This window comes from Protopterus annectens, chromosome 2.part0 (assembly GCF_019279795.1).
Source record: "Protopterus annectens isolate FY-2018-M chromosome 2.part0, PAN1.0, whole genome shotgun sequence".
NCBI classification, from domain to species: Eukaryota; Metazoa; Chordata; order Ceratodontiformes; family Protopteridae; genus Protopterus; species Protopterus annectens.
The window spans coordinates 981,153,361-981,167,841 of NC_056728.1; the positions used below are offsets into that span (position 1 = coordinate 981,153,361).

General features: G+C 39.7%; 1 protein-coding gene across 1 annotated transcript in view; it reads left to right on the forward strand.

The window, feature by feature from the left end:
* Positions 1-314: 314 nt before the first annotated feature.
* Positions 315-14,481, forward strand: part of SCARB2 (scavenger receptor class B member 2) — a 1,439,240-nt gene continuing 1,425,073 nt past the window's right edge. The window contains exon 1 of the mRNA XM_044060371.1: positions 315-409. Within this exon, the coding sequence (XP_043916306.1) occupies positions 318-409 (92 nt within the window). The 5' untranslated portion in view covers positions 315-317. The remainder of the gene's footprint in view (positions 410-14,481) is intronic.

Consider the following 14,481-nt stretch of genomic DNA (forward strand, 5'->3'; position numbering starts at 1 on the left):
TGTACTGCATAACCGGTGGGCCACTTAGTTGTGAGGTTGCTCATGTGGAAGTGTACATACACCTTCAGAGGACAACAGTTATGGAGCTGGAAAGGCTGCTTGCCATCGTAATGGACTTACAGGAATAAGTGCAGTGAGCATATAACCCAAGGAAGTAAATGTTTGATTTCTTGATGAGGTTTGCATAAAATGAGCCACCCAAGACTGGGGTGACTTGCTTGTCAACAGTTAACTGATTTATTAGAATTTTCAGCCGTGGTTACAGTACATTCTGTAATAATTATTAAAGCATTATCTTGTCATTTTTCTTGTTTTAGATGAATGGGACAGATGATGGAAGATATGTGATCTTGACTGGTGAACAGGATTATCATGATTTTGCTAGGGTTATCGAATGGCAGGATGATGCGTAAGTCAAACTTCTGAACTGATGTGAAAGTTATATATTCACATCTGTGTTGGGTATACACATGCTTATAAAATGTACTGCACAATCAGAGTGAGAATGTATGAACAGGAGAATCCTGAAAGTGAACTTATATGATTTTTTTTGTGGAAACTAACCCTGCTGATTGCATTTTCTTATCCATTTATGGCAGCATACTGCTTTCACTGTGAACAGTTGGCAGAATATCCTCCAAAAGTGAAGTACCCCTCACAACCGATTGACAGGTACCCCTAAAAATAACACTTCAAAATCATATTTTTTTTAAGAGGACAAGGCTTACTCCGTAATCCATGTAGTAGAATTTGTCCTCTACACCACACTTATTTAAATATACTAACTGTATGGTTGCAGAACCATGGGGAAAGAATGAACATCTTAAAATGGTGAATATGACATACAAATGGGACTGCCCTCTCAAAAGTTTAAGTCTAACAGTAAACACAGCTGGGGAAATGAAACTGCAATTAAAGGGGTTTTGGAGTTAATAAGGCTCAGCAACAAAGACATTGTGCACATGTAGAAACGCTCAACATAACATGTCAGGATGTGAAAGTAGCCCTGCACATGTTGCCTGTTGCGTCTGGTATGATGCAATCAAAGTCAGAACACTTAATATGAGAACAGGTAAGGAAAGCACTATATGTAACACTGCTTTCAAATTAAGTCTTATTGTACTTCCAGAACTGAGTCTAAAGTAAGAGTACAAGTCCCTTACAATTATTCTTTAAAACTTTGAGGCAGTAGGGTTTGAGTATCAGGAAAGAACTTTTTTTTTTTTTTTTTTTATCAAGAAGTGCACTTACAGCAGGCAATGGTGATGGAACCCTGACTGAGAGCACTGAGGTATTTCAACACAGGTTAAATATTTCTGTACTAGTTAGTCATTGTTGTTGTATCCATACTCAGGCTAACTTTTAAAACAAAAATGTTTTGTCATTGTATTGTTAATGTAGAAACTGTGACAAATTATTAAAGTTTTGATCACATTAGCCTTGTATTTTATTTTGTAAGGAAAACCGCTGTTGTGTATGTTTAATGAAAGGATGTGAATAAATGAGTCAAAGGTGACATAATGGTACTATGAGTTCTGACGTGCAGAGATCATATATGCCTATCTGCTTTTCTTATACTTTTGAAACTGCTCATACATCGCCATTCATTGACTCATAAATTTTCCAATGTCACTGAGTCTAATGACCAATCTCCCCTTACCAGTACCCTTCCTCAGGCAGCACTACCTTTCCCCAGGAGGGCCATACTGGTCAAAGCTTGGAGTAAATTTGTGAATACCCATCTAATCGTCTAGTTTGTTTAATGGAAAATGAGTCACACTACTTAACATGCAGATGAGATTATTTCAGAGGTTTCAGAGCTGCTGGGTTGTCAGCCTCCATTGTTTTTTGCTGATCTCTTTGTGAATATTTAGTCCCTAGTTCTAGTATTATAGAAGATATTGGACTTGCAGAGAAAAAGAGTTTGAAGTAATCCAAACTAAAGAGGAAAAAGATACGTTTGTGGAAGAGAAATAAAAAATCTCCTTCGGTTTCATGTAGGAACAATTACAACTTCACACAAATGTACCTCCTGACTATTAAGAGTAAGATCTAGTTATGAGGCATATTTAATAGTTAATCTGAAGGATAATAAAGATGTATTTAAACTTTAAGATATTATAGTCTAGACTGTGCAGTGGTTAGCACTGTCACCTCACAGCAAGAGGTTCTCCGGTTCCATTCTCAGCTGGAGATCCTTCTGTGCAGAGTCTGCTTGTTTTAAAGACATGCAGTAGGTGCATGTTTGTGTGTGTCTTTTGTGAAGGTTGGGTGCCAGGCTGGTAACTTGACACCATGTAAACTTCACTGCAGACCGGTGATTCGCTGTGGTGACCCCTAACTGGAGAAGCTTGAAAGACAATTACCAATTATTATAGTCTAGATAACTTTTCTAGTATAGCATATATATATAGTATAATGGGTCTCTGTCAATCACCGACTCGTATATATTAGTGAACTTGTTTGCAGGTGGTTTGTTTAGTAATTACTTTCAAGAGAGCTTGCAAAATGATTTACCTATACTAGTTAGAAGTAATTGTCCTAATGTGAATGAGGAAATGGTAAAGCAAGCCTTATCTTAAAAAAAAATATATATATATATATATATCAAAATTCAGCAGACTGACTTGATTATCTTAATGGATATTTCTTAAAAAGAATATCTGAAAAGTTAGATTCTTTGTTTAACTTGTTTGTTCCCAAAATCATTCACAAAAGCATTTGTTCCTGAACTATGGACGGAAGCTATAATAGTTTCCCTTCTGAAAAATGAACAAGAATATATGGTAGAGCGCTACTGAAGTATTAGTTTGACTTGCATATTGGGTAACTGCTTTTTGAGGACATTGTGGCTTTCCTGTAAGCAAGTTCTGGACTTTAGCTTTGATGTATATCAACATGGATTCCTTTGTGGGAGGTCATGTGTCACTAATTTGATTTTTTTTTTTTTATGAAAATAATGTTAGCTCATTGGATAACTCACTACCCGCTGATGTGTTTTTGTATCTGGCTAAGGCTTTTGACTCCATCCCCCATGCAACTGTTATAAGGACTTTAATGAGAACTAGTAACTCTGGCTATTTAGCTAAATGGGTAGGTAAATGGCTACTGAGTAGAACTTACTGAGTGAGAGTTAGAAATTCCTACTCCAAACATAGATTGATGGCTAGGGAAGTGCTTCAGGGTTCGGTCTTGGGGTCACTCTTATTTGGTCTACTAATGTCAGAATGCCCAGAATCTAACTTTGTATGGTTAACTAAGTCCACTGGCGAAATTAAGACATGGTGTACAGTAACTATTACTAGTGATTGGTATCTTGCACTCTTACTGGTATAACAAGCAAAGGTTTGAGATTTAACAATGGCAAGTATACCATTTTACATTGTGGGCATAATTCATATCCTTACACCATGGATAATTAAATTTGTGTTGCTTCTGAAGTAATAAGGGATCTAGGTATCATGGTATATAAAATCATAACTTTGAAGTTAATGTGACAAACATTATTAGGAAATGTTGTGGTCTTATGAAGAATGTCCTTCAGTGTTTCTCAAGCAGAGATAGCCAGGTGTTATTAAAGATCGATTTCACAAGTGTAAGACCTGTTGTTGCGTTTAAGAGACCTTTATTTGCATTAAATGTTTTGCAGCTGAAGACTGAACAGATTCAGAAAAGTTTTACCAGACATGCTGTCAAAACTTAACCGATAAAAAAAGACTGGTATATTTGTCATTATATCCTTTCGCTTACTGGTTTCTAAGAACTGACATTATTATGATATATCGATGCCTTAAGGACAAATTATTGGCTGCCATATCAGATATTGGCTTTATTGATCATGGTATTGGTACAAGGAATACAAATTTAGATGCAAGAATTCCTATTTCCAGTTCAAAGTTGAGATCTTTATTTCATCTTATGAGAGGAAGGGTGTACCTAGACATGTAAGATTGGTAAATGATTTATCAACATTTTAAACAGGCATTAGATAACTGGATTTGTAAAATTGTGTACTCTCCAGTTATGCGTATCAGGCAAACTTAAAGTTGACCGTATAGGCCCTAAGTTTGTTAGTTTATTCAACGAACCATTGAAAAGAGGTCCAGGACAGTCTGGTGTCTAATGGTGTGGTAAACGAGACGATCCCCTTTCAAAACACAATAAGACACTGAATAAAGGCTGATGATCTATTTGGTTAGGCAATTTTGTGGCCTTTATGATTGTCTGATATGTTTAGTGAGATAAATCATAAAAGGGAGGGAGTTGCACTTGATAATTACCTGATCAATGAGTATAAGGGAATGATTACCTCTTTTGACCTTGATAATATTTCTTTGACAAATAGCTGGATTAAAAGAATTTCCTGACAACTCCTGTGACATGATGGTACATGATGGCATAGTCAAAAGAGAGGGAACTATTAACCCATGTTCCTAGGTACTTAACTACATTTTCATTTTGTAGAGGTGTGTTGTCTGGAGAGTATGGGGAGAGGAGCAGCTGTCCACCAAATGTGATGATACTCCACTTTTTAGCATTTAGTTTGAGACTATTTTTAATACACTAACGATTTACTAGAGCAAGTTAATTCTGGAAAGTTCGGGTGTCATAAGGATGATGTAACATCCCTGAGTTTGCAGTTGTCTGCAGACTTTGTTTACCAGCCCTATAGCTGGAGATGTTAGAAATAAATAGCAAAACTGAGTGGTCCAAGAACCAAGCCCTAAGACAGATCCCTGGTCACTTTCATACTTTTTGATGAAGCACCTGCTACTCATACTATGTGGGTTCTAAATTTCAGCTAGTTTGCTAACCATATTACTAGATAACAGTAGATTTTTAAAACATTTAGCTTTTGTATGATCCTACCATAGGGAATGCATTGCTTGGCCACTGTCTAGAGCCTTCATAATCCTTTTGAAGAAATTTCCCAGATTAAAAAAGATAGCATCTACCCTTCATGAAAGCAAACGGAGGTCAGATCTAACAAAATTCTTAATATCACAAGTTTATGAGGTCAGTTATAATACATTCCATGGCTTTACAGATGAGACTTGTAAGGCTGATAGATCTGCAGTTACCCAAGTCAGTTGTATGGCCAACCTTAGGGAGGGACATCACCACTGCTGTGCGCCACTCATCAGAGACAATACCAGTAGTTAAACTTAAGTTATACAGTTTTGAGGAGTGTGTCTGGAAGAACATGTTTAACACTATTAATAAAGCAATCAGTTTTGGCAGTAGTATTTTTAGTCTTGGTTATTACTTCAGTAAATCTTCAGCGATGACTGGGGAGAGTAAGAGATTCAGATTTTGGTGTTTTGAATAGAGGTTTCAGGGGTAATGTTATCACTAAATTTGTTTATAGGCATATTGGCAGCATCAGTTAGGTCAGAACAGAAGGCCCTGTTATGACCAAGATCTGAACAATGTAGGGTATTTTTTTAGGGGTTTTTTTAATATAGCTAAAGAAGGGTTTATAATTATATTTAGCTGCAGATGCTGGCCTAAATTCATGGGCTGTTTTAATGGATCTGATAGTTTTCTTCATTTTTTGTAATGTTTTTGATGTTATCCGTGAGAATATGAATATGGGATTTACTAAATAATTTAAGTATTTTTTTTATGGGTATAGTTTGTTTATTGATGGTAATGGTGCGCAAGAGTTTTCTTTTTGAATTTTTATTGTTAATTGATTCTGATAGGGACTGATAGTTATATGCATTTTTCTAAATGGGTGTAGAATTCCTTAGTGAATCTTTTCTATTGTACCAAGGTCAGGGGAGGTGCAGTCATAAGTGAATTTTGATGTTTTGTCACAGAGTTGGTTGAGATTGGTACATCTGTAGTCTTTAAATTCAGTGGGGTTTGGTGTAGAGGCTTTTGGGTGGTTAAAGGCGAAGGTCACAACTTTATGGTCAGACTTCACTGCCGAAGGAGATACCAGAGGAGTAGTGTAAGAAGCAGTCATATTTGTACGCATCAGGTCAAGAATGATGTAGGTTTGTTTACCAGTTGCTCAAGAGAAATTTGTTTAAGTCTAGGAAATTTTAGGCATATCCTATCCTATATTGGAGGTGTAGATGTCCCAATTTATTGAAGAGTGGTTAGTTATCCAAAGTAAGGGAGTCTTTGCTCATAGAGAGATCATTTAGAACACTCAGGACTCTTTCATGGTCATTGGGGTACAAAGCAGGTGTTATGTAAGATGCAATTAGTTGATAACTAATCCTGCATGGAGTGATCTGTAGGTCATTGAATTCAGTTTGACAGTCCCAGGGGATCTGCCTGGAGATGTGTTCACTGACAAATATGGAAACTCTTCCACAGTTGACACTTTATGTAAAGGCATGACAAGCTCAAAAAAAAAACAAAACACAATTGCATTATATACATTGTGACTTAAGCAAATATTTAATGCTGATGCTTTCATTTAAACGTGGGTTTTTGTTTGCTTCTGGTGTTTTGCCACTTAACTTCTTTCTCTTCAATTTATTGTTTGTCCCCATCATACACCCAAAAAACTACATGATCTGTAACAAAAAGGAAAACTTAAGAAAACCTTGACAATTAAGAGCATGTTTTGTTAATGCATTTATATGGTCTTTATTTTTAATAGCTAAAATATGCTTGTAAATTCTCTCTGAAAATTTTCTAGTAGTTCTACCTCCATAAAAACATTCACAGGACTCGCAAGTAGCCAAATAAACTACCATGCAACAATTAGTTAAATATGCCTTTGCCCCATTCTGTGAACAAGAGAGCTGCTTAGCTGCTCTTATAATTTGAAGAACTTCAGGATGACACTGTAGATATCACAGGATGACACTGTAGATATCACAGAAGTTTATTTTCTTAGAAGATCTTGTAGCATTGGCTAGGAATTTTGAGCCAAATCTAGGAAGAATGCATGCGTGCTTTTCCACCTTGCCACCAGTTAGCTGCATCTTGGAGAAAATAAGAGTGTATAGGTTCAGGCAGAAGTAACAGTGAATGTCATATATGTCACTGTAGTATTGAAGATAATGTCTGCAAAAGGACTGCAGTCACAAAACATCATTGGAAGCTTTGCTATTTATTTTCATTTGTTAACTGGGAAAGAGCACTGATGTATTTCAGACTCTGGTACAAGTAAGTTTCCGACAGTCACACGTGCAGGATTAGTAATAATTTATGGTGTATCAATACTTTATGGGTCTTTATCCATGTTTTTGTTTTCTTTCTACTCTGGGCTGAAGGACCTTTCTTTTGTGTTTGGATGAGATGTTTAATCAGAGCTCCAGCTTTCAAGAGTTTGTGACACGGATACCTGTTGGAAGAAGGCATTCTATTTTGTTTAAAATAGACTACTGCAGTAGGGCTAGCCGCCATCAATGTAACCTTTGGCTGTTGTTGATTGTCACTGTTAAGTGAGACCCTAACCCCTTGTGCAGAAATGGGAAAAGGGGGTTTGGATGGCTGGATGGATTTGCTATTGTTCAAATCAACCAAGCAAAACATTGTGAATTTAGAGATGTAAATTAAACCAAAGTGAATAAACACAGTACTTTGAGGGAAAGGAAGGGGAGAAATCGAATACCATCATGGAAGTATTGAATAGAGAAAACAGTAAAGCAATTGAGACAAGAAGTGTCACTATTAGAAGAGTATAGAAGAGGGAACAGATTAACAAAAATACTTAGATGTGATAAAAGCAATGCATAGTATTGGAACAGATCAGGATTTGTCATGCACTGTTGCAAAAAAACTAAAAATATCAGCACAGGTGGAAAAACTTAGAAGATATACAGATAATTATAAAGGTAAAAGTAGAAAATAAGCAGTTTATTGATGACCCAAAAAAGGTTTGTACAGAATTGGGAAACAAAGCAAAAGAAATTGAAAGACCACCAAAAAACGAAGAAATATATATATTTTGGAGAAGTATTTATAAAGATCCTGTGGAACATAACAAAGATGATAAATGGATAGAAGAAGTAAAAGAAAGAATAAGACGTTTAAAGGTACAGGATATAAAATGGGATGAATCAACAGCCCAGAGGGATTGAAACAAAGTTAAGAAAAGCCTCTAATTGGAAATCCTCAGGCCCAAATGCAGTTGGACTCCAAGTTTCTAGAGTACTGTAAGTTGTGTGCTGTCATTGACTCCCTAAATGATGTTAGCAATAGTATAAGATGGTCTCATAGCAACAAATGAATGGTGCCAAAGTCATGGCCTTAAGTTAAACTCAAAAAAAAAAAAAATTATCATAGCATTTGGCAAAAACACAGCCCCCTCTAATTATCACATCAACGGCAACCTCCTAAGCACACAACCTGCGGTGAGAGACCTGAGTACAATCTCACATTCAACCATCATGTAGCGGCAGTGGTTAGAAAATGCTTTTACATTGTTCATCTCATAAGTAAAGGGACTGCATCCAGAAAAAAGGAGGTTATTACCTCTCAGTACTCCCCCCTCATTTGGCCAATAATTGAGTACAACGCCCCGTCTGGTATGTACCACTCCTAACACCTGCACCAACTGGAAAGGCCACAAAAATACCTCACAAAGAGAATCCATGGCCTCCAACACCTGTCATATGTGGACAAGGTCAAAGCACTATCATGCTACTCGATATCATACAGATTGCTCAGAGGTGATCTGTGTCTCACCTACAATGTGGTCTCAGACAATGCTCTACTAGAGATTCTCCATATCTGTAAGTCTAACTCCTAGCGCATTACCCGATCGAAAGACCTGATATGTGACATTAACAAAACTTGTTGGAGAGACAGGTTTGTCTCCCAGTGGCTGCCCCGTCTCTGGAATAGACTCCCCATACATATCAAACAAAGTACGTCGCTGACCCTCTTCAAGCACAACCTTGATGAGTGGATGGGAAACCACAAATTTGTCCCAAGGTTTCCACCTGTGTCCATCATCAACAGGGGTGACAGGTGCTGATTGTCATTTCTTTTTTTGGGATAAACTCTTGGCTATGCTTCTGAGGGCCCCAGGACCAATAGCCTAGTAATCTCCTGTGATCCTAACTTCTGGTTAAAAGTATTAACATCTTTGCATGAAAATTTAGCAATGAGTAAGAACTATTTATATGAGCACCCTGAACAGATGCCAACCTGGCTAACAACAGGAAAAACAATGCTCCTACTTAAGAGTGAACCTGCAAGCTACCCTAAAAATTATAGAGCAATAACTTGTTTTCCAACGACATATAAATTATACACTGGAATTAATGCCAACAGAGTTGGTCATTTAGAAGAAAACCCAATATGGCAACAGAACAAAAGGGCAATAAAAGAAAGTCATATTGAACACAGGATCATTTGTTAAAGTCATAGTGGAGAACTGTTAAAAGGGAAAGAATCTAATTATGGAATGACTACAAAAAAGCATTTGATAGTATCCCACATTCATGGATAAAAGAGTGCTTAAAAATGATTGACTTCATTACAGTGACCATGAAACAGTGGCAGACCACTTTGCAATTAAGCCATGATAAAGTGCAAATTATTATCCCAGGGATAAAAATTCCAAGGGGGATATTCCAGGGTGACTCTGTCACCGTTGCTGTTCTGTCTTGCTCTTAACCCATTAAGCTGTCTACTTAAGAGCTTAGGCCATGGCTATAATTTGTCTCCTAGAAAACAAAGTGTAAGGACTTCTCATCTTCTCTTTGTTGATGGTTTAAAACTATATAGCTCATCAGATGAGGAACTGAAAGCACAACTGCAAGTTGTCAGAATTTTTCAGATGATAGAATGTCATTTGGTCTTGATAAATGTGCAAAAGCAACCTTTAAAGCAGGAAAACTGCAGCACCAAGAAAACATCACTTTAGGACAGAAATGCTATAGATATAGCCAGTCTATTGGCTGACACATTCAGCGAAAACTTTTCCCCTCTGTCCCCCCATCAGTAACTCAGGACATCCCCTGTACCTGCCCCACCCCACTCCTTATCTCTAGGGAACTGGCCATCACTGCCCTCTCAAAGGCAAAAAATACAACCTCCATGGGACCCAATAATATCCCAGGCTGCATCCTACATGAACTCAGGCATGAACTTGCAGCACCATTTGGCACCCTGTTCAACCCAAGCCTGAGTACCGACTTTATCCCAGCTGAGTGGAAGATAGCCACTGTCATCCCTTTACACAAAGGTGAAGAGTCCACTGATCCAGGAAATTATAGACCCATCAGCCTAACTAGCCTGATCTGCAAGGCCATGGAATGGATTATCATGGACCTCATTAACAGGGACATTGGCAACCTCCAAACACTCAACCCCACACAGTTTGGCTGTGTCAAGGGGAGGTCATGTCTGTTAAATTTGGTCGACTTCTTTGAGACAGTCACCAAAGCCATGGACGAGGGGAAGACTGTGCACACCGCCTACCTTGACCTGGCCAAAGCCTTCAACATTATTCCCCACTTGGGCATAGTAGATAAACTTTCTCAACTAGGCATCAATCCATATATTATCAGATGGGTAGCAAAATGGCTCACTGATAGAACCCACCTAATCAAAATAGGGGAAACCACCTCAAGCAGTAGACCTGCAATAAGCAGCGTACCCCAGAGATCGGTCTTGGGGCCTCTATTATTCAGGATATACTTCTCTGAGGTGCAGACCAAAACCAGTAGGCTATAGCTGACCACGTTTGCAGATGACTGCAAGCTGAATACAGTCATCACTTCCGCACGTGATGTGGACGTCCTCCAAGAGGTTCTCACCCAAACAAATGACTGGTGCCAGAGACATGACCTCAAGCTGAATGCCAAAAAAATGCATCATCATCCCCTTTAGGGAGAGTGTCCCCACGTTATCACATTAATAACAACATCCTAAGTACACAATTAGTAGTGAGGGATTTGGGCACCCAGGTTGATAGCAACCTAACTTTTGACTACCATGTTGCTTCCGTTGTACGGAAAACTTTCTACATGGCCCACCTCATAAGGAGGGCATCGCATCCAGGGACAAACATCTCTGTATTCTTCCCTTGTAAGGCCAGTTATTGAGTACAGTGCCCCCTTCAGCATGTACCTTGCAAAGCACACGCAGCAGCTGGAGAGACCACAGAGGTTCCTCACCAGGAGAATCCAGAGCCTCAAACATCTACCCTACACAGATAGGCTAAAAGCCCTGTCCCTCTATTCATTTTCATGCAGACTCCTCAGAGGTGACCTCTGGCATAGAAAGCAATCTCAGACCCCGCCTTTGTGGGACTGCTGCATATCTGTTAGTAAAGCTTCACTCGAGCAACCCATATGCGTGACCTCAACCTGATCTGTGATATCAATAGGACTTGCTGGTGGGACAGATTTGTGTCCCAGAGACTCCCCCATCTGTGGAATAAGACTCCCTCTCCACATCAAGCAGAGTACCTCATTATCCCTTTTTAAGCTCAACCTGGATAACTGGAATGGAAACAGAAAATACACCCCTGAGATTCCACCTGTGCCCTGCTGGACATGGGCTTTGGGTGCTGGCTTGTCTAAACATGGGCTAAACTCTTGGCAAGGCTTATAAGGGCCTCAAGGCCAATAGCCTAGTAATCTCCTATGATCCTATAAAAGAACTTGGGTAATAGGAAGTATATAAATATTTGGGAATTGAAGAAGGATAAACAGTAAAACATGAACAAATGCAAATAAAACTTAGTAAGGAATGCTTTAGAAGACTTAAATTAATCCTGAAAACAGCATTGACATCTAGGAACAAAATCCAAGCTATAAACCAATTTGCCCTTCCTGTCCTAACTTAGTTTTGGAGTGATTAACTGGCCCCAAAATGTGTTGTATAGATTAGACAGGAAAACAAGAAGGATGCTTTATGCTCACCAAATGATTTATAAAAATCATTTCATATCAAGATTGTATATTCCCCATTCTGAAGGAGGGATGGGCCTCCTTGAAATTTATTACATGTAATCATCATCTTCTTTCGGCTGTTCCCGTTAGGGGTCGCCACAGCGGATCATCTGTTTCCATTTCTTCCTGTCCTTTGCATCATGCACTTTCACACCAACCGCCTGCAATGTCCTCCCTCACCACATCCATAAACCTTATCTTAGGCCTTCTTCTTTTCCTCTTTCCTGGCAGCTCCATCCTTAGCATCCTTTTCCCGATATACCCAGCATCCCTCCTCAGCACATGTCCAAACCAACGCAATCTCGCCTCTCTTGCTTTGTCTCCAAACTGTCCAACCTGAGCTGACCCTCTAATATACTGATTCCTAATCCTGTCCATCCTAGTCACACCCAGTGCAAATCTTAACATCTTTAACTCTGCCACATCCAGCTCTGACTCTTGCCTTTTCATCAATGCCACCGTCTCCAACCCATATAACATAGCTGGTCTCACTACCCTCTTGTAGACCTTCCCTTTCACTCTTACTGGTACTAGTCTGTCACAAATCACTCCTGACACTCTTCTCCACCCATTCCACCCTGCCTGTACTCTCTTCTTCACCTCTCTTCCACACTTACCGTTACTATGAACTGTTGATGCCAAGTAATTAAACTCATCCACCTTTACCAACTCTACTCCCTGCATCCTCACCATTCCTCTACCCTCCCTCACATTTACACACATATATTCTGTTTTAGCCCTGCTGACCTTCATTCCTCTCCTCTCTAAAGCATATCTCCACCTCTCCACGGTCTCCTCAACCTGGTTCCTACTCTCACTACATGTCACAATGTCATCTGCAAGCATCATAGTCCACGGGGCCTCCAGTCTGATCTCATCTGTCAACCTGTCCATCACCACTGCAAATAAGAAAGGGCTCAGAGCTGATCCTTGATGTAGTCCCACCTCCACCTTAAACGTATCTGTCACTCCCACCGCAGTCCTCACCAATGGCACACTACGCTCGTACATATCCTGTACCACTCTTACATACTTCTCTGCCACTCTGAACTTCCTCATACAATACCACAACTCCTCTCTAGGCACCCTGTCATATGCTTTCTCTATGTCCACAAAGACACAATGCAACTCCTTCTGACCTTCTCTGTATTTCTCCAACAACACTCTCAGAGCAAATATTGCATCTGTAGTGCTCTTTCCTGGCATGAAACCATACTGCTGATCACTAATCATCACCTCCCTTCTTAACCTAGCTTCCACTACTCTTTCCCATAACTCCAAGCTGTGACTGATCAGTTTTATCCCTCTATAGTTACTGCAGCTCTGCACATCACCCTTATTCTTAAAGATAGGTACCAAAACATTTTTTCTCCACTCCTCAGGCATCCTCTGACTTTCCAAAATTTCATTAAACGATCTGGTTAAAAATTCCACTGCCATTTCACCTAAGCACCTCCATACTTCCACTGGTATGTCATCTGGGCCAACAACCTTTCCATTCTTCATCCTCTTCATAGCTGTCCTTACTTCCTCCTTGCTAATCTGTTTCACTTCCTGATTCACTATCCCCACATCATCCAACCTTCTCTCTCTCTCATTCTCTTCATTCATCAGCCCTTCAAAGTACTCTTTCCATCTACTCAACACACTCTCCTCACTTGTGAGTACGTTTCCCTCACTATCCTTTATCACCCTTACCTGCTGCACATCTTTCCCAGCTCTGTCCCTCTGTCTAGTCAATCGGTACAGGTCCTTTTCTCCCTCTTTAGTGTCCAATCTCTTATACAGCTGTCCATATGCCTTATCCTTAGCCTTCTCCACCTCTCTCTTTGCCATGCGTCTCATCTCCTTATACTCATGTCTACTTTCTTCATCTCTTTGACAATCCCACTTCTTCTTCTTCGCCAGCCTCTTCTTCTGTATACTCTCCTGTACTTCCTCATTCCACCACCAGGTCTCCTTGTCCTCCTTCCTCTGTCCAGATGTTGCACCAAGCACCTTTCTGGCAGTCTCCCTTACTAACTATGCTGTAGCTACCCAGCTATTCGGTAACTCTTCACTGCCTCCCAGTGCCTGTCTTAACTCCTCCCTTCCCACAGTCACCCTTTTTTAACTTCCACCATTTAATCCTTGGCACTGCTTTCACACTCCTCCTCTTCTTGATCACCAACATCATCCTACATACCACCATTCTATGCTGCTTAACTACACTTTCCCCTGTCACCACTTTACAGTCTCCAATCTCCTTCAGACTGGCCCTCCTACATAGGATATAATCCACCTGTGTGCATCTTCCTCCACTCTTGTATGTCACCCTGTGCTCCTCCCTCTTCTTAAAAATACGTATTCACCACAGCCATGTCCATCCTTTTCATAAAATCCACAATCATCGGACCTTCTGCATTCGTCTCCTTAAGACCATACCTACCCATCACTTCCTCATCCCCTCTGTTCACTTCACCAACATGACCATTGAGGTCCGCTCTAGTCATTAGTCTCTCACCCTTGGGTACACTCGCCACCACCTAATCCAAATCGCTCCAAAATTTCTTTCTCATCCATTGCACACCCAGCGTGTGGAGCATATGCACTAACAATATTCATC